The sequence below is a fragment of the Pelophylax lessonae genome (assembly GCF_965119305.1).
Source record: "Pelophylax lessonae genome assembly, chromosome: 3".
NCBI lineage: Eukaryota > Metazoa > Chordata > Amphibia > Anura > Ranidae > Pelophylax > Pelophylax lessonae.
This window is the reverse complement of record NC_138770.1, coordinates 131,667,016-131,693,855: the sequence shown is the minus strand read 5'-3', so window position 1 is coordinate 131,693,855 and position 26,840 is coordinate 131,667,016. Positions and strand designations below refer to the sequence as shown.

The 26,840-nt window shown below is 48.7% G+C and overlaps 1 protein-coding gene across 1 annotated transcript in view; it reads right to left on the bottom strand.

Annotated features, from left to right (window-relative positions):
- The window catches only part of SMC6 (structural maintenance of chromosomes 6), a 332,391-nt gene that overhangs the window by 239,639 nt on the left and 65,912 nt on the right, over window positions 1–26,840 (bottom strand). The window contains exons 8-9 of the mRNA XM_082248885.1: window positions 18,404–18,505; window positions 12,439–12,558 (exon numbers count right to left, since the gene is read on the bottom strand). Of these exons, the coding sequence (XP_082105011.1) occupies window positions 12,439–12,558; window positions 18,404–18,505 (222 nt within the window). The remainder of the gene's footprint in view (window positions 1–12,438; window positions 12,559–18,403; window positions 18,506–26,840) is intronic.

Sequence of the window (26,840 nt, the reverse complement as noted above, 5' to 3'; positions counted from 1 at the left end):
TTACTTTTTAAACATAGCCAAGTCTCCTCTCAAGCCTGACAGGAAAAATTGGATTTTTATCTTACTGTAAAATCCTTTTCTCTGATGTTCAATGACTGACACAGCTACAGAATCTTCTTAAACATTAGGTTATGCTGCCCCCTACAGGAGTAGGACACTAGGCAGGAAAAAGCTTTACCATGTCTATGGTGCAGTCCCAGATGATATACTACCGCACTCTACTATAGGCATTCAGTTTTGTTGCAGTGTCAGAAAAAAAAAAAAAAAACCCAACTCAATAGAAGGGTGGGTGCTGTGTCTGTCAATTAACATCAGAGAAAAGGATTTTCATGTAAGACAAAAACCCACTTTTCTCTTTCGTTCATTGACGGACACAGCGCCAGAGTCTTCCTAACCATTGGGACGTCCCAAAGCAGTGCTAAACATAAGGGGTAGGAAAAACACAGCAAAAAAATTACCAAAAGGCTAAACCTAGCCAACTAGGTAACATGGAGCTCAACCAGGAACAACTGGAGCTCACCTGAAAACAATACACTCACAAAGAGGACCAGGTCCTCTCAAACAGTGGCCTGCAAAACCTTGCGGCCAAAAGTAGCATCCGCAGATGCCAGTACATCCACTTTATACAAGTTTGTGTAAGTGTGCACAGACCACCAGGTGGCCGCCTTGCAAACCTGTATCACTGACACCTGAGGGCGGAAAGCCCAAGAGGCACTAAGCACCTTAACAGGGAACAGAGGAACCTGACCCTTGATGGAATAGGCCTGCACCACTGTCTGTCTTGTCCATCTGGAAATGGTCGCGGCAGACGCGACCAACCCTTTGCGAGGTCCATCCGTAAGGACAAACAGTAAGGCTGAATTCCTAAACGACTCGGTTGCCGCAAGGTACACCCTGAGTACTCAACCCACATCCAGAGAGTGCAAGGCATTCTCCCCAAGATGTTTAGGCTCAGGACACAAGGAAGGCAACAATGTCTTCATTCAAATGGAAACCAGAAACAACCTTAGGAAGGAAAGACTGACAAGGGTGAAACACCACTTTCTCTGTGAGCCACCATATAGGGTGAATGATAAGACAAAGCTGCCAGCTCGGACACCCTGCTTGCAAAAGTAACTGCCACCAAGAAGGCTACCTTCTGGGACAATGTAAGCAGAGGAATCTCGCAAATATTTTCAAAAGACGGTTCATGAAAAACAGACAGTACCAAATTGAGGTCCTACAGAGGCAACGGAGACCGCACAGGTGGAGCCAAGTGTCGTACCCCCTGAACAAAAAAGTGTGAACCAAGGAATGCTTAGCCAAAGGACGTTGAAAGAAAGCTTGCAGGATGGAAGATCAGCCTTTGGACCAACAAGTCTTCCCTGAGAGGGAGTCCCCAAGGGACACTGGCGACCAGCCTTACCAGGTCAGCGTACCAAGACTGGCGAGGCCAGTCTGGGGCCACCAGGATGACCTGAATTCCTTCTGCCTCGATCCTTTGCAGAAGTCTCGGCAGAAGTTTGAGAGGGGGAAAGGGGTATCTCAGATGGTACTGCCCCCAAGGAGATACCAGCACGTCCGTGGTGTCCGCTAGAGGTTCCGGACACCTTGCCACGAATCTCTTTACCTTCCTGTTGAGACAAGAGGCCAACAGGTCCACCTCGGGAGTTCCCCACCGGAGACACAGCTGAAGAAACACCTCCGGATGAAGTGACCATGCTCCTTGGTCCAAGGCCTGTCGACTGAGGTAATCTGTCTGCCAATTTTCCACCCCTGAAATATGCACACTCAAGTGAATACTCAACCCACATCCAGAGAATGCAAGGCATTCTCCCTAAGATGTTTAGGCTTAGGACACAAGGAAGGCAACACAATGTCTTCATTCAAGGCCTGTCGACTGAGGTAATCTGTCTGCTAATTTTCCACCCCTGAAATATGCACAGCATAGAGAGCTGGAACTAAACGTTCCGCCCACCTTAGAATGCCTGCTACTTCCCGAGTCCCTAGGAAACATTTTGTGCACCCCTTGATGACTTACATATGCCACGGCCGTGGCATTGTCCAATTGAATCCGTACTGGACAACCTGAAGACAAACCGTCCAATGGGCCAGACAATGTCTGATCGCCCAAACAACAAACGGGGACGAAGAACCACCTTTGCTCTGTAACCCAACAGGTAGGGTTGACGACAAGACAACGTTGCCAGCTCCGACACCCTGCGAGCAGAAGTAATAGCCACCAAGAAGGCTACCTTCTGGGACAATGTAAGCAAAGGAAGCACATATTTTTGAAAGGCAGTTACTGGAGAACCGACAGCACCAAATTGAGATCCAACAGAGGCAACGGAGACCTACTGGTGGAGCCAAGTGACGAACCCGCCGAATAAAGGTGCGAACTAAAGAATGTGTAGCCAAAGGATGGCAAAAGAAGACTGCCAAGGCCAAAAACCTGGCACTTGACGATACCCAAGTCCAGGCGCTGCGCAACACCTCGTCGGAGGAATGCCAAAATCCGAGTCACTGAAAAGAGAATGGGGATAACCCCCAAGAGACTCACACCATGCAATGTACGTCTTCCAGGTGCGATGGTAAATCTTCCTAGGAGGTAGATTTTTTTAGCCTTTAACAGCATGGGAATCCCCGATTCAGACAACCCCCTATCCTTCAGCACCTGGTTTTCAACAGCCAAGCTGTTAAAGCCAGGGACTGTAAAGCAGGATGGAGTATAGGCCCTTGGGCCAATAGATCTTCTATTAGAGGAAGTCTCCAAGGGGCATCGGCGACTAGCTGTACTATATCAGCGTACCAAGACTGGTGAGGCAAGTCTGGAGCCACTAGGATGACCTTTCATCACTAATTGATCTTTCGCAGAAGACTCGGCAGAAGTTTTAACGGAGCGGGAAAAGGCGTCTATCTGATAATACTAGCCCCAGGGAGACACCAGTGCGTCTGTAGCATTGGCCAGAGGATCCTGAGACCTTTGCCACTACTCTCTGTACCTTCCTGTTGAGACGAGAGGCCAACAGGTCCACCACGGGAGTACCCCACAGGAGACACAGCTGAACCTTAGAATGCCAGCTACCGCCCAAGCCGCCATGACATTTCCTGCTTAAATTCTTACGGGGCACCCCTAATGGCGATTCGTCCAATGAGCCAGACAAATCTTCTAGCCCGAAGTTCCAGTATATTAATCGGTAGTCTGGACTCCTCCAAAGTCCAGACCCCTTGAGCACATCCGTGCCCAAAATGCCTCCCCACCTGGACAGCATGGCAACCGTGGAGACCACCGTCCAGTACAGGGGAAGGAAGGATTTGCCCTGTCGAAACACCGGAGAGCAAAGCCACCATATCAGGGATCATCTCGTATCCTGGCTCAACAGGCTCAGATTGTCCAGAGACTGTGGATTCTTGTCCCACTTGGCAAGAATCCTCTTTGCAGAGGTCCCGAGTGGAACTGTGCAAACGGAACCACTCAAAAGGTAGACCCCATCAGGCACAGCACCCACATGCAAGTCCTGAAAAATGACCGACTGTTGGACAAGAGCCAACTCACATCCTTCAGCTTGGAAGAAGCACCCTGGCTGAAGCCGAGTCCACAGTCAGACCCAGATAGTCCAACTTGGTGGATGGAACAAGAGCAGATTTTTGAAAGTTCAATTTCCAACCGAACTCCTGCAGAGTCCGAACAGTAATTTTCAGGTTGTCCTTTAGAGCAGTCGGAGAATCTGCTCGCAGAAGAAGAACATCCAGGTACCCAGTACCGCAATCCCCCACTGCCCCTACAATGCCAACACTGAAACCAACACTTTTGTGAATACCCGAGGAGCTGAGGCGAGACCAAAGGATAATGGCATGAATGGATAATGCTCCTCGCCCATGGCAAAGAGGAGGAAACGCTGATGACTGACATATATTGGAATATGAAGGGAAGTGTCCTTTTATGTGGGGATGTCACTACTGCACAAATGGACTCCATTCGGAACTTCTGAACCGATGCCTTGCCTTCCTTCCTGGCAACTGTAAACAGGTTTGACTAGAAACCTTTAAAACGTTTCGATTTTGGAACCAGATCACCCCTTGTAGAAGAAAGTCTTGCACAGCCCGGAAGAGACCCCCGCAGGCGGTCGGGGGACAAACGCAGGTTGGAAGGAAAGAACCTCACTGGAGGATAAGACCTAAACCCCATCTTGTAGCTGGACCGAATCAGCTCGTGGATCCCCGTCTTGAATCAGGGAGCTCCATTGGTCCAGAAAGAAGCAAAGACGTCCCCCCACCTTAGACATGGGTGAGGGCGCCCCTTTAGGCAGAAGAGGGCTTGTCTGCAGGTCTGGAAGTACCCGCTATCGGCTTACCAGACCAGATCCTCTTGGAACCTCCAGAGGAGGTGCTGACAGACTTAGATCCTTTGTCTTGACATCCTGAGAGACGAAAAGGCCTCATATGAGCCGAGAAAAAAAAAGGGCCCACGTCTGCGATGAGACTCCTTGCCCCTGGCAGCCTGTGGGAAAAAAAAAAAAAAAAAAAAGAAGGAGTACTCTTCCCCCCTGTAAGACCCTTATTGATTTGATATCATCCAGAAAAGATCCTAACAGGCGATCCCCCACTAAGGGGAGAACAGATAAGGCCTTCTTGAATGACTGGTCCGCAGACCAGCATTTCAGCCATATCATGTGCCGAAGGACCACTGTTTACTGCTTTCACGGACAGCATAGAAACTAAGGGAGCCGCATCCAGAGAGGCATCACAGACTGCAATCCCTGGACCAACTGGTCTGTCAGCTCCGCAAGGGCAGGGGGAAGCTGTTCCCCCTCCAGATCCTGGCACAAAAGCTTTGCCCACTCCGTTAAAGCCTGGGACATCAATGCTATGTTGAACACCGGCCTAAGGACCAAACCGGCCACGGCCACAGAAAACATGGAGGACTAAAATCTCGACTCTCCTGTCAAAGGGGTCTTTGAAAGCCGGAGACATCTCCACCTGAATTAATGTGGATTTATTTAGCCTGCAAACCTGACTGTCCACTTTAACAGGGACTCTTCAAAAGGATAATGTCTAGCGCAACGCTTAGGCACCGACCTATTGCGTTTAGGTCACTGACTGACTGTCTCAATTTTGTAAATTATGTCAAAATAGGCAGAAAAAGGGAATACCTTTGTTGCTTTTGGGGAGCTGCGAGTACCAAAGGGGACAGGCACCTCCGACGCAGCAGCAGCCTCCATTTTTAAAGTTGCCGGCACCGATACAAATCAGTGCATCCATCAGCGCCGTTTCATGCGCGGCTGCAGTAGAAGAGGAATCATCCTCACTATCGGAGCACTCGAAGTGCGTGGACGCAGACCCAGTACTAAGCTCACCCCGAAACATAAAAATCACGGGAGACCGCTGACTGCGGTCCCACAAGGGAATGCCGGCCAAGGGTCCAAAAATGGACCATCTATGAGACCCCGCAAAAGACAAGGGGGTCGCCTCAAGAGCCCACCATAGAGGACATAATAGAGCATAGCCTCCCATAAAAAGGCAGGCCGACCACCTTGATGCGGAAGCGCATGCAGGGTACCCCTGCTCACACAATAATGGCGGCAAAACGGTCACTAAAAATGAAGCACCACAGTGCCACCCAGTTCAAAGGAAAGTGCCAAGTCCCGGCCTAAATTTTTGTGGGGGCCCAGCCGCAAATAGCACAGATCCTCAGTCCGGCAAATGCTCAAGGGGGGGGGGGGAGTTGGGGGCTTGAGCTAGGCCTAATAGGCCATAACCTAAATTTTAAGGAATCCCTGCCGCCAGGACCCAAGCCCCAAGGGATCTGACCACCCAGAGCAGCAGAAGGGTAGGTGGACACCCACACAGGAGGCAGTGGCTTTAGCCATCCTCACAGGGGTCGCCTCACATAGGTTCCACCGAGTATGCGGCAAAGCGTCAGGGAAACATACCCGTGGGTGGTAAAACATCCGTTCCCCAGCCCAACAACCCCCCCACCAATACCCGAGGACATCCCTGCCCTAGCCACGAACCCCTAGGATGGCAGGGAACCCTGCTCAATCCCACATTGCGCACCAGGAAAAACCCATTCAGCAGCAGCCCTGTCAGCAGCAACTACAGCCAACCCCCCATAGGAGCTTGTGGCCAAAGCCAGCTCACAACCACACCTGGGGAGGGTGGCCAAAAGACCCACAGTAACCATTTGGAGGGGCTGGGGGGGAAGGGAGGGGAACCTGGGGGTCTGACCGTCCCAGGGAGGTGCCAACTTCCACCCCAAAAGACCACCAGGGGAGAAGGGGGGACACTACTTTCCACACCATGGAACCAGGTTGGCAATACTCCAGGCAGACCACCGCACCATCGGAATGGGGGTGCTGTGGGCCAAGAGGCACACTGCGACACAGGCCGGGACCAGGTCTTTTGCACCCCACGCAAGACGTTTAACTCGCAGGCCAGCCCCTGTACAGCGGGGCTATGTCACGGCTGACCTAATGCGGAGCTGAGGCCTGTGCACGCTCACTGGCTAGACCTAGGAGTCCTTAAGGAGCTAGAATATTCAGTCCATCGCCCAGTCCAGCAGTTGATTGTAGTTCTCACAGGAACAGAAAATAATAAAAAGGAGGAAAAGATTTCATCCAAAAAGGGAAAAAATGCTTGGACCAGAGATCCCAGCAAGGAAGTAGGTCCTTACTCCTGACTAGGCAGAAAAAAAACTGACTGCCTATAGCAGAGTGTGGGAGTATATCCCCTGGGACTGCCCCATAGGAGTGGTAAAGCTAGGGTTATACTGCCCCCTACAGGAGTAGGACACTAGGCAGAGAAAAAGCTTGAACACGCCTATGGGGCAGTCCTTCAGGCTATGCTCCCACTTCCTGCTATAGGTATTCAGTTTTGTAACAAACAGCGTCAGAAAGAAAAAACCCAACTCCATAGGGAGGGTGCTGTGTCCGTCAATGAACATCAGAGAAATGGATTTTACGGTAAGACAAAAATCCCATTTTCTCTTTAATTCATTGACGAACACAGCTCTTAATCTTCTTGACCATAGGGAGATCCCAAAGCAGTGTCAAACATGAGAAGTGGGAACAGCAGAAAAAACAAACTTCCCCAAGGCTAAACATAGCCAACCAGGTAACTTGGAGCTCAACTGTCAACTGGAGCTCACCTGAAAAAAACTTTGCAGCTGAAAGAAGCATCCGCTGATGCCAACACATTCACTTTATAAAACTTTGTGAATGTGTGTACACTACAGACGACCAGGTAGCCTCCTGCAAACCTGAATCACTGACACCTGATGATGGATGGCCCAGAAGGCACTAGACAGGGAAAGGAGGAACCTGACCCTTAACAGAAGCAGCCAGCCTCTTGCGAGGTTCATCTGTGAGGACAAACAGTGAGTCTGATTTTCTAAAAAGACTCCGTAGCTGCCAGATACACCCCTATTGCCCGAACCACATCCATGGAGTGCAAGGCAACTTCCTTAGGATGCTTAGGCTTGGACACAGGGAGGGCAACACAATATCTTCATGCAGATGAAAGTCAGAAACGACCTTTGGAAAGGAACGACGGACATGGATGCAGAACCACCTTATCCCTGTGAACCACAAGGTAAGGTGAACAAGACAAGACAAGACAACGCTGCCAGTTTAGACACCCTGCACGCCAAGTAATGGCCACCAAAAAGGCAACCTTCTGAGATAACATAAGCAGGGGAATCTCCCAAAAATTTTCAAGGGAGACTTCTGGAGAACGCACAACACCAAATTGAGGTCCTACGATGGCAATGGAGACTGCAATGGAGGATCCAAGTGTTCCACGCCCTGGAGAAAAGTATGCATCAAGGAGTATGTGGCAAACGGGTGTTGAAAGAAAACCGCTAAGGCCAAGACCTGGCCCTTGATGGTACTCAAGTCCAAGCGCTGCTCAACCACTCATTGGAGGAAACCCAAGATCCGAGCCACCGAAAAGGAATGAGGGTGAACTCGGAGGGATTTACACCACGCAATCTACGTCTTCCATGTACGATGGTAAATCTTCCCAGAAGTAGATTTTCTTGCTTTTAACAGCGTAGGACTCGCTGAGTCAAACAACCATCTGCCCTTCAGCACCTGGCTTTCACAGCCAAGCCATCAAAGCCAGCGACTGTAAAGCAGGATGGAAGATTGGCCCTTAGGACAGCAGATCTTCCCTGAGAGGGAGTCTCCAGGGAGCATCGGTGACCAGCCATACCAGATCAGCGTACCAAGACCAATGAGCCCAGTCTGGAACCACTAGGGTGACTGGAATCCCTTCTGCCTTGATCCCGTGTAGTAGTCTCGGAAGAAGCTGGAGGAAAGGCGGAAATCAGACGATACTGACTCCAAGGAGTTACTAAAGCATCTGTAGTGACGGCTAGAGGATCCTGAGACCATACCACAAACCTCTGAATCTTCCTGTTGAGGCGAGAGGCCAACAGATCCACCACTGGAGTACCCCACCGGAGACGCAACTAATGAAACACTTACGGATGAAGAGACCATTCTCCCTGGTCTAACGCCTGTTGACTGAGATAGCTTGCCAATTTTCCACCTGGAATGTGCACAGCAGAGAGGACTGGAAAGAATCTTTCTGTCCACCTTAGAATGCCGGCTACTTCCCGAGCCGCCAAGACACTTCTTGTGACCCCTTGGTGATTGACATAGGCCCCGGCCGTGGCATTGTCTGATTAAATCCACACCAGACATCCCTGGAGACAACTAGTCCAATGATCCAGACAAAGTTTGATCATTCGGAGCTCCAGTACATTGATCCAGTACTTCCTGAGACCAGATGCCCTGAGCACAATCTGTGCCGTGGACGCCTCCCCACCCAGACAGGTGCATGCAAGTCTGAAGAGACGACTGCTGCTGGTCAGCAATAGCAGAATTGCCTCTTGTAACTTTTGAATTTTCTCCCGAGGAAAAAACACTGGCTGAGGACGAGTTCAGAGTCAGACCCAGATAGACAAGGCTTGTGGATGGCACCAGGGCAGACTTCTGAAGAGTCGTAATCCAACGGAACTCCGTCTGCGTTTGAAGAGTAATCTCCAAGTTGTCCAACAAGGTAGACAAAGACTATGCTCGTAAAAGCAGATCGACCAGGTAGCCCAGTACCGCGATCCCCCGCTGATACAGTAATGCTAGAACCGGGGCCAACACTTTCGTTAAGACCCTAGGAGCGGAAGCAAGACCAAAAGGGTAACGCCACAAATTGATATTGATCCTTGCCCACGGCAAAGCGGAGGAAACGCTGATGGGCAACAAAAATTGGGATGTTAAGGTAGGCATCCTTGATGTCGATGGAGGCGAGGAAAACCCCCTGATGTAGGGACGCTACCACCATGCGCATAGACTCAATGTGGAACTTCTGTACCCACACAAGGCGGTTTAGCGCCTTGAGGTTCAGTATTTGGCACACCTTGCCCTCCTTCCTGGTTACTGTAAACAGGTTTGAGTAAAAACCTTGAAACCGGAACAATCACCCAATGAAGTAACAAATCTTGCACGGCCTCATAGAGATGCTTTAAGTGATCTGGGGATAAGTGGAGGTTAGAAGGGAAGAACCTTTCCAGAGGATATGATCGGAACTCCATCTTGTAACCAGAGCGAATGACTTGGTGGACCCACTTGTCCTGGATCAGGGAGGTCCACAGACCCGGAAAGTAGCGAAGACTTCCCCTCACCACAGATATGGGTGACGACGTCCCTTCATGCGGAGGAATTTTATCTGCAGGTCTGGCAGCACCTGCTCGTGGTTTGCCCAACCAAGACTTTTTGGAACCCCCAGCGGAGGCCCAAAAGGGCTTGGATCCCTCGTCTTGAGACCCTGAGGGACGCTTATGAGCCGAAAGGAGGAGCGACGGGACTCTTTGCCCCTGGAAGCCTGAAGAAAAAGAATACTCTTTCCCCCTGTGAGGCCCTTGATGATGTCATGCAAGGAAGCTCCAAACAGGCGATCCCCCACGAATGGAAGATCAGACAAGGCCTTCTTAGAAGCCTGGTCCGCAGATCAGCATTTCAGTCAGGTAATGCACCGCAGGACCACTGCTTGAGACAGACAGTCTAGAAAGCAGGGGAGTGGCATTCAAAGAGGCGTCACAGAAACTGTAGTCCTTGGCCCAACTGATCCGCCAGCTCCACCAAGGCAGGGGGGAGCTGCTCCTCTTCCAGGTCCCGGAGTAAAAGCTTAGCCCATTCGGTCAGAGTTTGCAACAACAGGGCATTAGTAATTACCGGCCTAATTGCCGAACCAGCCACATATGGTGGGCGGGCCAGAGTCTCCACCCTCCTATTAGATGGACCTGTAAAGGCCGAGGACTTCTCAACCAGAATGAAGGTAGCTCAATTTGACCTGGAAACCGGCGAGTCCATGACCAATGGAACCGTCCACCTGTAATGCAGTTAATCTTTATAAGAATACCGCAAGCAAAAACGCTTAGCAACGACTTTTTGGACAACGCCACTGTTTTGTGACAATGTTGTCAAGGTAAGCGGAAAGAGGAACACCCTTCCCGCTTTGGAGGGCCTTGGGTGCCAAAAGGAACCGGTGCTTCCGACGCAGCATCAGCTGCAACCTCCATTTTTAAAGTTTCACGCACTGACACACAAACAGTGGATCCACCAGCGCCTATTTAAGCACGGCTAGAGGAGCAGAGGAATCATCCTCACTCTCTGAGCACTCGGGGTGCGTGAACGCAGACCCAGTAGGGTCACTATATACTAAGCTCATCCTGAAAAAATAACAATCAGGGGAGGCCGCCGACTGTGATCCCACAAAGCGGTCGCCGGTCAAGGGCCCAAAATGGACCAACTCCCGGATCCTGCGATAAAACAAGTGGGGGTAACCCTCCGAGCCCTCCATAGAGGACATAATAGGACATAGCCCCCTTAAAAGGGGGCTGCCCGCCGTGACGCAGAAGCGCAGGCAGGGTACCATCACTAAAACAAAGTAGGAGCCCCACACAATAATGGCGACAAGGCTGTCATTAAAACATTAAGCGCCCCCACAACACTACCTCTTCCAAGGAAGGTGCCAAGCTGACCAAATGGCCTAGCAGGGCGCAGCCTAAATTTTTGTGGAGGCCCAGCCGTAATTGCACAGATCCTCAGCCCAACAGGTGCCCAAAAGAAGAGTGGGGGCTTCAGCTACACACACTGAGGCTGTAGCCTAAATTTTTGAAGGCGCCCAGCCGCCAGAACGTGAGCCCCAGGGGAGCCAACCCCCAGGGGCAGCGGAGGGGAAGGCGGAAACGGGAGGCAGTGGCATCAGTCACAATCACAGGGGCCGCCTCACAAATTTTTCAGCGAGTAGGCCGCAGAGACGCGGCCTAAATTTTCGGCCAGATCCGGCTGCATGAGGCGCGTACCTGTGGATGTTAAAACATTTGCACCCCCAGCCCACCAACTGCCGCAGGGAGCCCACAGGACATCCCTGTCCTAGTCACCAACCCCCAGGGTGGCAGGGAACCCTGCTCCACCCCCTCCCTATTGAAGGGGCTGGGGGGGGGGGGGGGGGGGGATGGGAACCCGGGGGTCCTACCATCCTGGGGAGCGTCCCACGTCAACCCCAAAATCCTCCAGTGGTAGTGGGGGGAAGGCTACTTACCAAACCAGGAACAGGGTGGGCACCGCTCCAGACAGGACACGGCTCCATCATGTGGGTGCTGTTGGCCAGGAGGAAACACTGCGACTCAGGCCAAAGCCAGTTCGTATGCGCCCTTGCGAGACGTTTAACTCACAGGCCAGCCCTCATGCAGTGGGGCTATGTCACGGCCGACCTAGCATGGAGTTGGGGTCTGCAGGCGCTCGCTGGCCGGACTGGGGGACCCTAAGGATCTATATTATTTAGTTTGTCGCCCAGTCCAGCATTTGATTGTAGTTCTCACAGGAACAAAATAATAACAAGAGGAAAATATTCTGTGTAAAAAAGGAAAAAATTGCCAGAACCAGAGATGCCAGCAAGGAACTAGGTATTTACTCCTGACTAGACAGAAAAAAACTGAATTTCCTATAGCAGGAAGTGGGGGTATACCCCCAGGCATGTTCAAACTTCTCTCTGCCTAGTGTCCTACTTCTGTAGGGGGCAGTATAACCCTACAGTCAAGAAGATGAAGAGCTGTGTCCGTCAATGAATGAAAGAGAAACCTAATTACCTTTTGTTTTAGAAAAGCAACTGAGTTATTCACAGACATTTAGTTACATTACACAGAAAAGGGTATATTCCATCTGTACAAATTTGTTCCCCCTTTTTTTTTTTTACACCAACTTACGTTGTACATGCCTTTATATAGCTACAACTATGACTGTATCCTCCTGATCCACACAACCCAAACGATGATCATAGTGTGCCAATATATGTCTTAGCAGGTCTCTTACATGTACATATATTTTTCTCATCTTTAATACTGAAAAAGCATACACTTACAGGCCACTGCTAACTGAAGTACATAAAAAGTCTTACCACTGCCCAGGCCATGTTACGACTGAGATCTTCTAACTTCCCCTTCATCTCACCCAATGATGCCAAATTTTTAAACCTATCCTCCTTTACTATGCAATCCTGCTTTAGCTCCTGCAGTTTCTAAATTGAAAAGGAATAGAAAACAAATATCATTTATTTAAAGAGACACAAGCCATTTAAAAGCTAACTTCAGGAATAAATACAGGAATGATTTTAGAAAGTTTGCCAAGATGGTTTAAACAAACTATTTCCTTTACTATCGGTGTAGCGGCTGTCAGCGCTATATGTATCCGCTACCAACAGTATACAGCATTGTTATGAATGAATATAAGGTTTCCTCTGATTGGCTGAGGTGGCGAGGTGGGCGAATGGTGTCATGATCTCCACCTAAACAAAATCAGAGGAAGCCTTGTAAAAATACAGTGCTTTCTGTGAATGACTGAGCATCGCTTAGCCCGACTCCATTTGTTCTGGGAACAGGAAGGGAAGTCTCTAACAGGACAGGAAGCCGTAGCTGTAGGGAAGCCGTAGCACAGCGCTGTTTACTGTATGTAGCTGATGCTACATACAGTTTAAACAGCGCTGACAGCCGCTGCAATAATTAGTGAAGGAAATTGTTTGAGCCAGCCTGGCTAAAACCAACTATTTAAAGTCAAAGTATTTCTGGAGTTAGGCTTTAAAAGCCAGCATCACAGTGCATCCATTTTTAAAATGTCTAGCAGAAGTTAATACTTTCCACAGCAACTATATAAATGATGAAAAGGAGAGGAAGACAAGGTTTCGTTTGGGAATTTGAGACCTTGTTACAGGCCTACTTTAACATAAAACCAAAATATAAGCCCAGATGTATTAAAGAATATTATAGCCTCTAATTACTAGCTAGAACTATTGCAATTTACTATAGCAAGTTATTTTTTTTTTCTACTAAACAATTAATATTTCACATGGCTCAAACTAGCAAAGATTAGGGCAAACACCACAGGCAAAGCTTATGTACTTTAACTCTTTATACTACCAATCATTTAAGACGTACGTTAGCGGCAGTAGTGATTTTTACACACACACTCCTGGCTGCTAATTATTAACAACTAACAAGTTAACTGTCTAACAACTAGGCAACAAACGGCCAGCTTTCTGATGGAAGACTGATAATTTTTAAGGTCAGCAGACCTCACCGGAAAAAACCCTGGTTAATATGCTGGATTTGTGTTCCCCTAGAATTAATTTTTGTATATTTTATACAGAAAATATACTTTTGATAAACAGTTGCACTAATATTGTGAGATAAAAACTGCAACTACCACCATTTTTTTCTTCCAGGGTCTCCGCTTTCTGAAAATGAATAATGTTTGGGAATTTAATCTATGCATAATATGTGTATTGTAACACCCATGGAAAAATAATATGCAAAAATGGTGCTGGCCGTGAAAGGGTTAAATCATACGTATTCTTTAACCACTTCCCGTCCAGCAACTTAACGGTACAACGCTGGAAAGGAAGGTTAATACTTGCTGCTGCTGCCGAGATCATTTTTTTAGTTGGCGATGCTCTTCAAAATAATAGAAATTATAGCGGCTGTATTAATCTCTTCTGAGCAATCAGGGAGACCAGTAAGGATGTGACTGGCGGCATCTGGATCCTGGATAACAATGGGAGGAACTGATACTGTTCCTCCCATTGTGTGATGTCAGAAACCGGAAGCAACAAAGATTTGGTCACTTTTGGTTTCGGTTCTTGTTTACCTGGTTGTTCCTTGCCATTGAAGTCAGACTGATCTGTGTCTGATTGGCTGCATTGGAGGCCAGAGGAGATCCAATAGAGCCCAGATTTCTCCATGAAGAGGAACTGTCACAGTCTATGCCATCATAAGGTATATTGTTTATCCCTTGTGATAGCAATAAAGTTTTAAAATAAATACAAATTTAAAGAGAGTGTAAAAATAAAAAAATTGTGATGGTTAAAATCGAATATAAAAAGATTTAAAGTGCCCCGTCCCCCTGTGTTTGTGTGAAAAAGCACGCTCTGGTCCCACACGCATATGTCATTAAAACATCGCGCGATTACACCAGACATGATGTATCGCAGCAAATGTCAAGAGTGAAAGCATAATTTTATCTCCAGAACTCCTGTGTAGCTATAAACTAGTAACCTGTAAAAGCCATAGTGTCACCTATGGAGATTTTTATGTACCATAGTTTGGAGACATACCACGGGCGTACACAATTTTAAAACATAACATGTTTGTTATCTATATATTTAGCGTATCATCATGTTTTATATTTTACAAAAAGATGGGTATTATAATTGTTTTTTCGTCTCAATGCAAAATCCTTTTCACTTAAGTTCATTGACGGACGCAGTCTTCTGATCTTCATATCAGTAGGATTATACTGCCCCCTAAAAAAGTAGGACACTAGGCAGAAAAAAGTTCTGGCTATGCCTACGGGCAGACCTTCTCTCTCCTTGCTATTGGATGTCAGTTTTGTATCAAAGCAGTGTCAGAGAAAATAATACAAACCCAACTCAAAAATAGAGGGGCGGGTACTGCGTCCATCAATGAACTTCAGAGAAAAGGATTTTACGGTAAGACAAAAATCCAATTTTCTCTACCGTTCATGGACGGATGCAATCTTCTGCTCTTTATATCAGTAGGGACGTCCCAAAGCAGTGCCATAAAATGAGGGGTGGGAACAGCAGAAAACCAAGTCCCCAAGACTAAACCATAGCCAACCAGGCAACATAGGACTCATCAGAACAACAAGATGAGACCAACCTGAAAAAACATTAACACCCTCAAGGGAGACTTAGAAACCCCCTTAAACAGCAGCCTGCAAAACTTTGCGGCCAAAAGAGGTAGCTGCAGATGCCAGCACATCCACCTTATAAAATTTTGTGAAGGTTTGAACTGATGACCAAGTATCCGCCTTGCAAACCTGAAGCACAGATGCTTGATGGCAAAGCCTGCACCACTGTCTGTCTGATCCATCTGGAAATAGTCACAGCAGACGCAGGCAGCCCTTTCTTCGGGCAATCCGTGAGTACAAAGAGCGAATCTGACTGCCAAAAAGACTCAGTAGTCGCCAAATACACCCTGATTGCCCAAACCACATCCAAAGCATGCAGTGCAAATTCCTTAGGATGTTTTGGCTTAGGACCCAAAGAGGGTAACACGATGTCCTCATTTAAGTGAAAATGGGAAACCACTTTCGGAAGGAGGAGGGATCCGGACGAAGTACCACTTTATCCCTCTGAATCACAATATAGGGAGAATGACAGAACAACGCCGCCAGTTCCGGCACCCTGCTCGCAGAAGTAATAACCTTTAAGAAGGCTACCTTCTGGGATAAGGTAAGCAGGGGAATCTCCCGAATACTTTCAAATGGAGGTTTCTGGAGAACCGACATCACTAAAATTAAGGTCCCAAAGTGGCAATGGGGATCGCACCGGAAGTACCAAGTGTTGCACCCACTGAATGAAGTTACACACCAGGGAATGTGTGGCTAATAGCCTTTGGAAAAAAACTGCCAAGGCTGAGACTTGATCCTTGATAGTACTCAAGGTCAACTTTTGATCAACTCCCCGTTGAAGGAAGGCCGAGATCCGAGCCACCGAGTAAGAGCGACTCACACCATGCAATGCAGGATTTCCACGTACGATGATAGATCTTCCTAGAAGTCACTTTCCTCACTTTAAGCAGAGTAGGAATTACAGAAGCAGACAAACCCCTGTCCTTCAGCACCTGGCTTTCAACAGCCAAGCCGAAAAAGCCAGCGACTGTAAAGCAGGATGGAAGATTGGCCTGAGACAGTAAATCCTCCCTGAGAGGACGACTCCAAGGAGCGTCTGCGACAAGCCTGACCAGATCGGCGTACCAAGCTCGGCGAGGCCAGTCCAGAGCCACAAGATTGACCGTAATCCCTTCCGCCTCGATCCTGCGAAGAAGTCTTGCCAGCAACTTGATAGGAGGAAAGGTATACATCAGCTGATACTGACTCCACGGGGCCACCAGCGTGTCTGCGGCATCTGCCAGAGGGTCCAGAGAGTGGGCCACAAACCTCTGCACTTGCCTGTTGATCCGAGACGCCAGCAGATCTACATCTGGAGTGCCCCAAAGAAGGCACAACTGCTGGAACACCTCCGGATGGAGAGACCATTCCCCGGCATCCAAGGCCTGTCGACTTGAGGTAATCCGCCTGCCAATTTTCCACTCCTGGAATGTGAACAGCGGAGAGAGCTGGAGCAAAGCGTTCCGCCCATCCAAGGATGCCTGCCACTTCCAAGGCCGCAAGGACACTTTTTGTGCTCCCTTGGTGATATAAGCCACGGCCATGGCATTGTCCGATTGAGTGCACACTGGACAACCCTGCAGGTGCTCGGTCCAGTGGACTAAGCAAAACCTGATCTGGATTCTTCCAGGGACCAGACAACCTGCCGAGAACCCCTCCCCACCCAGACAGACTGGCATCCATGGTGACAATTGTCCAATATACAGGGAGGAAGGATATCCCTTGCTTGAGCATCGGGGACCGAAGCCACCATATCAGGGGCTCCCTGGTTACCTGGCTCGGCTGGATCAGATTTTCCAGGGAATATGGATTCTTGTTTCATTTGAGAAGGATTTCCTTCTGGACGATCCTCAAGGGGAATTAAGCGAAGGGGACCGAAGGGACGACCATTTGCCGGACAGAAACAGCTGAATCGCAGCCTGGAGTTTTTCCAGAGGAAGAAACACCCTGGCTGAGGACAAGTCCAGATTCAGACCTAGATAGTCCAGTCTCATGGAAGGGACCAAGGACGACTTCTGAAAGTTCAGAATCCACCCGAACTCCTCCAGAGTTCTCATGGTGATTGCCAAATTTGTTTCCAGCACCGTGGGAGACTCCGCATGTAGACACAGATCATCCAGATAACTCAGGACCGATATCCCCCACTGTCACAACAGCGCCAGGACTGGAGCCAACACCTTTGTGAAGACCCGAGGAGCAGAGTCGAGACCAAAAGGTAATGCCACAAACTGATAGTGATCCTCTCCCACAGCAAAACGGAGAAACCGTTGGTGTCCTGCACATATTGGGATGTGAAGGTAGGCATCTTTGATGTCTATGGAGGCCAGGAAATCCCCCTGATGTAGGGAAGCCAAAACCATGCAAACTGATTCCATCTTGTATTTTTAACTCGCACAAAGCAATTCAGTGCCTTAAGGTCCAGAATTGGACGCACCTTGCCTTCCTTCCTGGGGACCGTAAACAGGTTTGAATAAAAGCCCTGAAAACATTCCGCACACGGAACCGGAACTATTACTCCCTGTTGTACCAGGTCCTGTACTGCGCTAAAGGATGTATATATCCAGCCCGTCTCCCAGATCCAGCATAGTTGCTTGCAGATCTCACAGGAAAAAATCCAGAGAAAAGCGAACAAGAAAAAAAACGTTGCCAGTACCAGAGATCCCAGCAAGGAACTAGGTCCTTAATCCTGACTAGGCAGATTAAAACTCACATCCTATAGCAGGGAGAGAGAGGTATACCCCCTGGTACTGCCCACAGGCGTAGCCAGAACTTTTTTCTGCCTAGTGTCCTACTCCTGTAGGGGGCAGTAAAACCCTAATGATATGAAGATCAGAAGACTGCGTCCGTTAATGAACCATAGAGAAATTATGTTTTTGTGCATTAAAAATAATTGAAGTGTAATTTTTCCAGAAATTGTGTATTTGAAAAAGTGCTGAACAAATATTGTGCAACATAAAAATATACAACACCCACAATTTTATTCTCTAGGGTCTCTGCTCTAAAAAATATATAATGTTTGAAGGTTTCAAGTAGTTTTCTAGCAAAAAAATGTTTTTTATATGTGGGACAGCATTGTCAGAATTAGCCCGGACTCGAAGTCAAGGATTCAGAGCAATTAATGGAGAAGACATTGTTAATAGCCCTACACTATTGGCAGTAAAGTCGCTGTAAGCACTTACCTCTTCACCAAAATTAATTTGGTTATCTGTTCTGGCCTTTGTTTCCATGATGTAGGAATAATCATCCTTCATCTGTTCCAGCTGTGTAGCCTTCATAAAAAACTAAAGCAGAAAAAAACAAGTTAAAAAAAATCCATGGTAAAGATCTCTGTATATTAAAGCGGAACTAAAAACTCCCCAGTATACTCACCACTACCTGCCAACAATGCGGCAGTTACATCTCTCACAGGCCGCTGTCTTTATCTCCACGGAATCTCTGCCTCTTGGTTGGCCAGCAGGGGATGAGGTCATTCCATGCATGTGCACAGGAGTCAGTGATTCCGGCACAGCCAGAGTGTGCCAGTTATGCAACCTCAGCTGGGCATGTGCAATCCAGTGTACATTCAATAGAAAACTGCAAGCATGAAGGTACATTTGTATTATTGCAGAAGAGACCTAGTATGTCTCATCTGCAATAAAAAGCTGCCCATTCATAGTTTTCTAAAAAATTGATTTTTGTAAAATCTTACCGTAAAATCCTTTTCTCTTAAGCTCATTGACAGACGCAGTCCTCTTGATTAATAACACATTGGGTTATACTGCCCTCTACAGGAGTAGGACACTAGAAGGAAGGAAAACGTTCTGGTCACACCTTAGGGGCAGTCTCAGAGGGTATATCCTCTCTCTCTCTGCTACAGGAAGTCAGTTATGTCACAAAGCAGTGTCAGAGAATTTAACCCAACACAACTCAAAAAACCGAGGGGCGGGTACTGCGTCTGTCAATGAGCTTAAGAGAAAAATGGATTTTTGTAAAATCTTACCGTAAAATCCTTTTCTCTTAGCTCATTGACAGACGTAGTCCTCGGTGATACACCACCTTCGGGTTATGTTGCCTCCACAGGAGCAGGACTAGACAGGAAATTAAAAAGCTCTGGCCACACCCCAGGGGCAGTCCCAGAGGGTATATCCTCTCTCTCTCTGCCTCAGCAAATCAGTTATGTGAAAAAGCAGTCTTTAGAGATTTTAACCCAACTCAAAAAACAGAGGGGCGGGGACTACGTCTGTCAATGAGCTAAGAGAAAAGGATTTTACGGTAAGATTTTACAAAAATCCATTTTTCTCTAGCGCTCATTGACAGACGTAGTCCTCGGTGATACACCACCTTCGGGACGTCCCAGAGCAGTATCACAACTGAGGGGTGGGAAAATGGAAATCAAATCCCAATCTAGAAGGCCCAACCGGTGCCAACTAGAAGTTTACAATGCTCATCCTTAATGAGACTCAACAAAAAAAAAGAGAAAACAATTTTTTTTTTTTCAAACAGAAAAAAACCCTCGAGGTAGACCACCGGTCTCCTCAAATTGCGGCCTGCAAAACCTTGCGGCCAAATGAGGCATCCGCCGATGCCGTCACATCAATTTTATAGAATTTTGTAAAGGTATGTACTGACGACCAGGTGGCCGCCTTACATACCTGGACCACTGACGCCTGATGGCGAAAGGCCCAGGAAGTACTGAGCGCTCGAGTGGAGTGCGCCCTAACAGGAACGGAGGACTCTGACCCTTAATAGAATAAGCCTGTACCACCGTTTGTCTAATCCATTTGGCAATGGTCGCGGCAGATGCAGGCAAACCCTTTCTGGGGCCATCCGTGATCACAAAAAGTGAATCCGTCTTACGGAATGATTCCGTAGCTTTCAGGTATACCCTGATTGCCCGAACCACATCTAAGGAATGCAACGCATGTTCCCGATGATGCTTGGGCTGAGGACACAAGGAAGGTAGTACAATATCTTCATTCAGATGAAAATCTGAAACCACCTTGGGAAGAAAAGATGGCTTAGGATGAAGTACTACCTTATCCCTATGAATCACTAGGTATGGGGACTGGCATGATAATGCAGCCAGTTCTGACACCCTGCGAGCAGAAGTAATAGCCACCAAGAAGGCCACCTTCTGGGATAAAGTAAGCAAGGGAATCTCCCTGATGTTTTCAAAGGGAGGTTTCTGTAGAACCGACAAAACCAAATTAAGATCCCAAGGCGGTAAGGGCGCGCGGTCTGGAGGAGCCAGGTGCCGCACCCCCTGGATGAAATTCCGCACCAAGGATTTGGTAGCTAAAGGCTTCTGAAAGAAGATTGCCAATGCTGAAACTTGACCCTTGATGGTGCTCAAGGCTAGCTTCTGCTCAACCCCCTGTTGCAAAAAGGCCAATATTCGAGACACCGAATAGGTACGTGGAGGAAATCCTAAAGATTCGCACCACGCAATATAAGTTTTCCATGTGTGATAATAGACTTTGCTGGAAGTCGCTTTCCTTGCTTTAATAAGGGTAGGAATGACTGAAGCTGACAAACCTCTGTCCTTCAGTACTTGGGTCTCAATGGCCAGGCCATTAAACCCAGCGACTGTAAAGCATGATGGTAAATTGGTCCTTGAGACCACAGACACTCCCTGAGACGAAGTTCCCACGGAACGTCTACGACTAACATGTCCAAGTCGGCCAGGCCGGCTTGAGGAGGCCAGCCTAGAATTTCTAGGACCACTGGCGCTGATTGGATCTGAACCAGGCGTCCCTAGAGGTATCTGGCCCCGACCATCCGAGAAAGTCTGGTCGTTTTCTGTTCCCACACATTTATCAGATACCTGATAGTTATCAGGAAAGGTGATCTTTTCTGGTTGAACCTCAGGGACCGAAGTCACCCGACTAGAGGCTACTTGGCCTATCTGGTCAACCAGATCCGATTCCTGTGAGGTATCGGGACTAATCTTAGGAAAAGGTAAAGGAAAAGATCTATTCAGGGAACGGTAATTACCGCTTCCTGTAGTACTTAAATGTTGGAAGGGAAGAATCGCACCGGTAGTAGTGGTTGATGCTCGATCTAATGTCCTGAATACCGGTGAAAACGTCCCCCCACCCTGAAACCGGGTGGGGGCGCACCTTCAGGCTGTGTACTCCTTTGCTTCGGGTTTGGCTGGGTTGGTCCTTTGCTTGTCCGACCAGCCCTTCTTGAACCCTCCTGGAGGAGTCTTGCCTTTCCCGCTAGTACCAGCCGGGCGCCCTTTATGGGCGGTAAAGAAAGGTCCTCGCTTGTTGCGAGGTCCCTTAGCTTTAGCAGCCTGTGGCAAAAAAGTGCTCTTGCCCCCAGTGGCATCCTTAATGATTTCATCTAGGTTGGCCCCAAATAGACGATTCCCCTGAAAGGGGAGATTTGTCAAGGTCTTCTTGGAACCTAGGTCAGCTGACCAGCATTTTAACCACAGCACACGTCTGAGGATCACCGCTGTCTTGGATGCATGCCCTAATAAGGGAGTAGTGTCCAAGGCTGCGTCACAGATAAACTGTAGCCCTTGTATAATCTGTTCCATCAAATCAGATGTCTCCTGGGGAATATCTTTTCCCCTAAGATCTTGGCGTACCATTTTCGCCCATTCCGTAAGTGTCTGGGAAACTAGACCAATAACAATTACTGGTCTAAAAGCTGACCCTATCAGACAGAAGATGGTGCGGGACTCTGCTTCCATCTTTCGATCCACCGGATCCTTAAAGGACGAAGTGTCCTCCACTGGAATAACCGTGGCTTTATTCAGCCTGGAAATAGGCGGATCCATGACTGGTGGTACCGTCCATTTCTTAATGATGGATTCCTCAAACGGATAGCGTCTAGCAATACGCTTGGAAATAGTAAAGGTACGTTTAGAATGCTCCCATTCTCCTTTAATCTGATTACCGAAACATTTAGGTACAGGAAAAGCCTTCATCGTCTTGATGGGCTTATTAGTACCAAAAGGAATCTCTGTTTCAGTTGCCTCTGCCGGTAAAGCCTCAAGTTTTAAGGTTTCCTGCACTGCCACAACTAGTGCGTCCACCAATGCTTCTTCCTGAATAATAGCAGGAGAAGAAGCGTCCTCCTCACTGTCTGAGGGGGCTTTACCTGGGATAACAGCCCTTGCAGAGGAACCTGCAACTGCCGTGACCACCTCTGAATCTGAGTCAGAGGTGTCAGATGGTATAGGGGTAGGCGGGGGTCGCTTCCTTGACCCCCGTCCCTGACAGGCCGCCTCCACCCGAGCCACCATAGACTCCAAAATTGCTGTAAATTACTCTATACTCTGTGCACCGGCGGGTCCCGTGGCCCCCTCGAGGGAAACAGGTGGGGGAATATGTGTGGCAGGGTCCATGATAACTCCAGTTACTTCCTGGATAATATAATTCAAAAATAAAACTTATCTTTTTTTTTTTTTTTTTTTTTTTCGACCCCCAGCGCCACAAAAGCCCCTTAGTGTTACCTGCTAGGGATCCCTATCGATCGAGAGAGAGAGAGATAGACCCCCAGGCTCACCACTTGATGCTCAGAGTTTAACTGCAACAGGTTACAGCGCTGTCTTAACAAACAGGAAGTCTTTTGGCTGGCTGCCCAGGAAGAAAGGAGGCGGCTCCGCCCCTCTGTACGCCTTCCGGCGCCTCCCCCAAGCTCCACGAGGTGTTTGGATCACCTCAAACATGGCCGCCCCCATGCTGGAGACACGAGGCTACGCCAAAATGGCGGCTCGTGCGATCCAGCAAAAAAAAAAAAATGGCGGCGGCCCGTACTGAATAGCGGTGTGCTGCAGGGCACACAACACTCTCACTGCATGGGGATATGGCGTGGTTGGCGGTACCGGCCCTGGCGGACCGCATGGCCGTTCGGGAGGCCTGCTAATAGCTGGAGATCTGATTAGGAAGGCAGTCTACATGTCCGTGGCTTCTGACTGGTAGGTAGCTTATTCTTAACCCATAAGATTCCCAGAATGCCACAGATTACATCTTTAAAACATGTATACAATTAGATTGTTAGCTCCCAAACCAAGCCGCCTGGCTTTTTGCACACATAAAATCACACTCAAAGTAGGAGGATCTGTGTCATGTTGTAGGATAGAAAGGGACTCTATCTTACCATACAGAGAGGGGCCCGCGTTCACCACAAAACCCGTCAGGGGGAAAGGGGGAACATACTACTCACCATACCGGAACCAGGCGGGCACCAACTCCTGACAGTACCCCTCTCCACCGGGGCGGGAGGGCTGTCGACCGATACGGACGCCGTGACTCATGGTCTTTGGCGTTTCAGCGAGACGTTTAACTCGCGTGGACAGTCCTTTAATGGGACTTTGTCGCGGCCGACCCAGCGCGGAGCTATGGCCTGCACGCGCTCGTAGGCTGAACTGGGGTGACCACCGGATCTCAACATCCAGCCCGTCGCCCAGTTCAGCTTTCTTGCTTGAAGATCTCATCAGGAACACTGGAAAAAAAAGCTGTCTAAAAAAATCCTTTAAGAAAAAAATTCTTGCCAGGACCTAAGATCCCAGCAAGGTGTCTAGGTCCTTACTCCTAACTAGACAGAAAATAACTGATTTGCTGAGGCAGAGAGAGAGAGGATATACCCTCTGGGACTGCCCCTGGGGTGTGGCCAGAGCTTTTTAATTTCCTGTCTAGTCCTGCTCCTGTGGAGGCAACATAACCCGAAGGTGGTGTATCACCGAGGACTACGTCTGTCAATGAGCGCTAGAGAAAAGGATTTTACGGTAAGATTTTACAAAAATCCATCTTTCTCTGTCGCTCATTGACAGACGCAGTCCTCTTGATTAATAACACATTGGGACGCCCCAAAGCAGTGCCACAAATGAGGGGAGGGATAACAGAAAAATTTAAATCTAGAAGGCCCAACCGGTGCCGACTAGAAGTCTTTAAAGGCTCATTAAACTAAAGGATGAGACTCAACTGAAAATCCAACGGAAAAAACCCTTGAGGTAGACCACCGGTCTCCTCAAATTGCGGCCTGCAGAACCTTGCGGCCAAAAGAGGCATCCGCCGATGCCATCACATCAACTTTATAAAATTTTGTAAAGGTATGAACCGACGACCAGGTAGCCGCCTTGCAAACCTGGACCACTGACGCCTGATGGCGGAAGGCCCAGGAAGCACTAAGCGCCCGAGTGGAGTGCGCCTTAACAGGGAATCCCGACCCTTAATAGAATATGCCTGTACCACCGTCTGTCTGATCCATTTGGAGATAGTCGCGGCAGATGCAGGCAACCCCTTTTTGGGGCCATCCGTGATCACAAAAAGTGAATCCGTTTTACGAAACGAGTCCGTAGTCTTCAGGTATACCCTGATTGCCCGAACCACATCCAAGGAATGTAACGCAAACTCCCGAGGATGACTGGGCTTAGGACACAGGGAAGGCAATACAATATCTTCATTCAGATGAAACTCTGAAACCACTTTAGGAAGGAAGGATGGATTCGGACGAAGAACCACCTTATCCCTATGAACCACCAGATATGGGGAACGACAAGATAATGCAGCCAGTTCTGACACCCTGCGTGCAGAAGTGATAGCCACCAAGAAGGCCACCTTCTGGGATAAAGTAAGCAAGGGAATCTCCCTGATATCTTCAAAGGGAGGTTTCTGAAGAACCGACAACACCAGATTAAGATCCCAGGGCGGTAAGGGCGCGTGCACTGGCGGAGCCAGGTGCCGCACTCCCTGGATGAAATTCCGCACCAAGGAATGAGTAGCCAAAAGGTTTCTGAAAGAAGATTTCTAACGCTGAAACCTGACCCTTGATAGTGCTCAAGGACAGCTTCTGCTCAACCCCCTGTTGCAGAAAAGCCAAGATTCGGGTCACCGGATAGGTACGTGGGGGAAATCCAAGGGATTCACACCACGCAATATAAATCTTCCATGTACGATAATAGACCTTGCTAGAAGTCGCTTTCCTTGCTTTAATTAGAGTAGGAATAACTGAAGCTGACAATCCCTTGTCCTTCAGTACCTGGGTCTCAATGGCCAGGCCGTTAAAGCCAGCGATTGTAAAGCAAGATGAAAGATCGGTCCCTGAGACCGCAGATCCTCCTTGAGAGGAAGTCTCCAAGGATCGTCCGCGACCAGTCTGCCCAAGTCGGCGTGCCCGGCTTGACGAGGCTAGTCCGGAATTACCAGGATAACTGGCATTCCCTCCACCTCTATCCTGCGGAGAAGCTTCAGCAGCAACTTGAGAGGAGGGAAGACATACAGTAGCTGATACTGCCCCTACGGGGCGATCCGCGCATCTGCTGCGTCCGCTAGAGGATCGCGGGTGCGGGCTACAAACCTCCGCACCTTCCTGTTGAGCCGAGATGCCAACAGATCCACCTCCGGGGTGCGCCAATGAAGGCACAGCTGGTGAAATCCTTGGTGCTCGACTGGATCCGAACCGGGCTGCCCTAGAGCTGCTCGGTCCAGAAAATCAGACAAAGTCTGATCGCTCTCAGTTCCCACACATTTATCAGAAACTTGGACTCTATCGGAAGTAGTAACTTCCTCTGGCTGAGCATAGGAGACCGAAACCACCAGACCAGAGACTCCCTGGTCCGCTCGCTCACCCGGATCCGATTCCTAGAGGGAACTGGGAATGATCTTTGCAAAAAGTGAAGAAAACGTCCTGCTCAAGGAACGGAAACTACCGCTCCCTGTAGCATACGAACGTTGGAAGGGAAGAATCGCACCGGTAGAAGTGATCGACACTCGATCTTGTATCCTGACCGGATTACCTCCTGAACCCCTTTGTACGGGATTCAGGAAAGCCCTGGATCTGGAAACCGGTGAAGACGTCCCCCCACCCCAGAAATGGGTGGGGGCGCACCTTCAGGCTGTGTTGGTCTTATCTTCAGGTTTGGCTGAGCCGGATTTTTGTTTACCCGACCAGCGCCCTCTGAAACCCCCCGAGGGGGCTTTGGAGCCCTTCTCGCTCGCCCCAGCGGAGCGAACAAACCTTTTATGAGCGGAAAAAAGGAAGGTCCTCGCCTGTTGCGAGGTCCCTTGCCCTTAGCAGCCTGTGGCAAAAAAGTGCTCTTGCCCCCAGTGACATCCTTTATAATCTCATTTAAGGTGGCCCCAAACAGGCGACCCCCCTGAAAAGGGAGATTAGTCAAAGCTTTCTTGGAACCTAGATCCGCCGACCAGCACTTTAACCACAACACACGTCTGAGTACCACTGCTGACATCGATGCATGCTCTAACAAGGGAGTGGCATCCAGGGCGGCGTCACAGACGAAATGTAGTCCTTGTATAATTTGTTCCATCAAATCAGATGCTGCCGGGGGGATACTTCTCCCCTTTAAGTCATGGCGTAACAATTTGGCCCATTCTGTCAATGTTTGTGAAACTAAACCAATGGCAACCACTGGCCTAAAGGTTGACCCTATCAGGGAAAAAATGGTGCGGGATTCCGCTTCCACTTTTCGATCCACCGGATCCTTAAAGGACGGAGCGTCCTCCAACGGGATGACAGAGGCTTTATTTAGTCTGGAAATCGGTGGGTCCACCACTGGTGGTACCATCCATTTTTTAATGAGGGATTCCTCAAACGGATAACGCCTAGCAATGCGTTTAGAAACAGCAAGGGCTCGTTTCGGATGATCCCATTCCGCTTAAA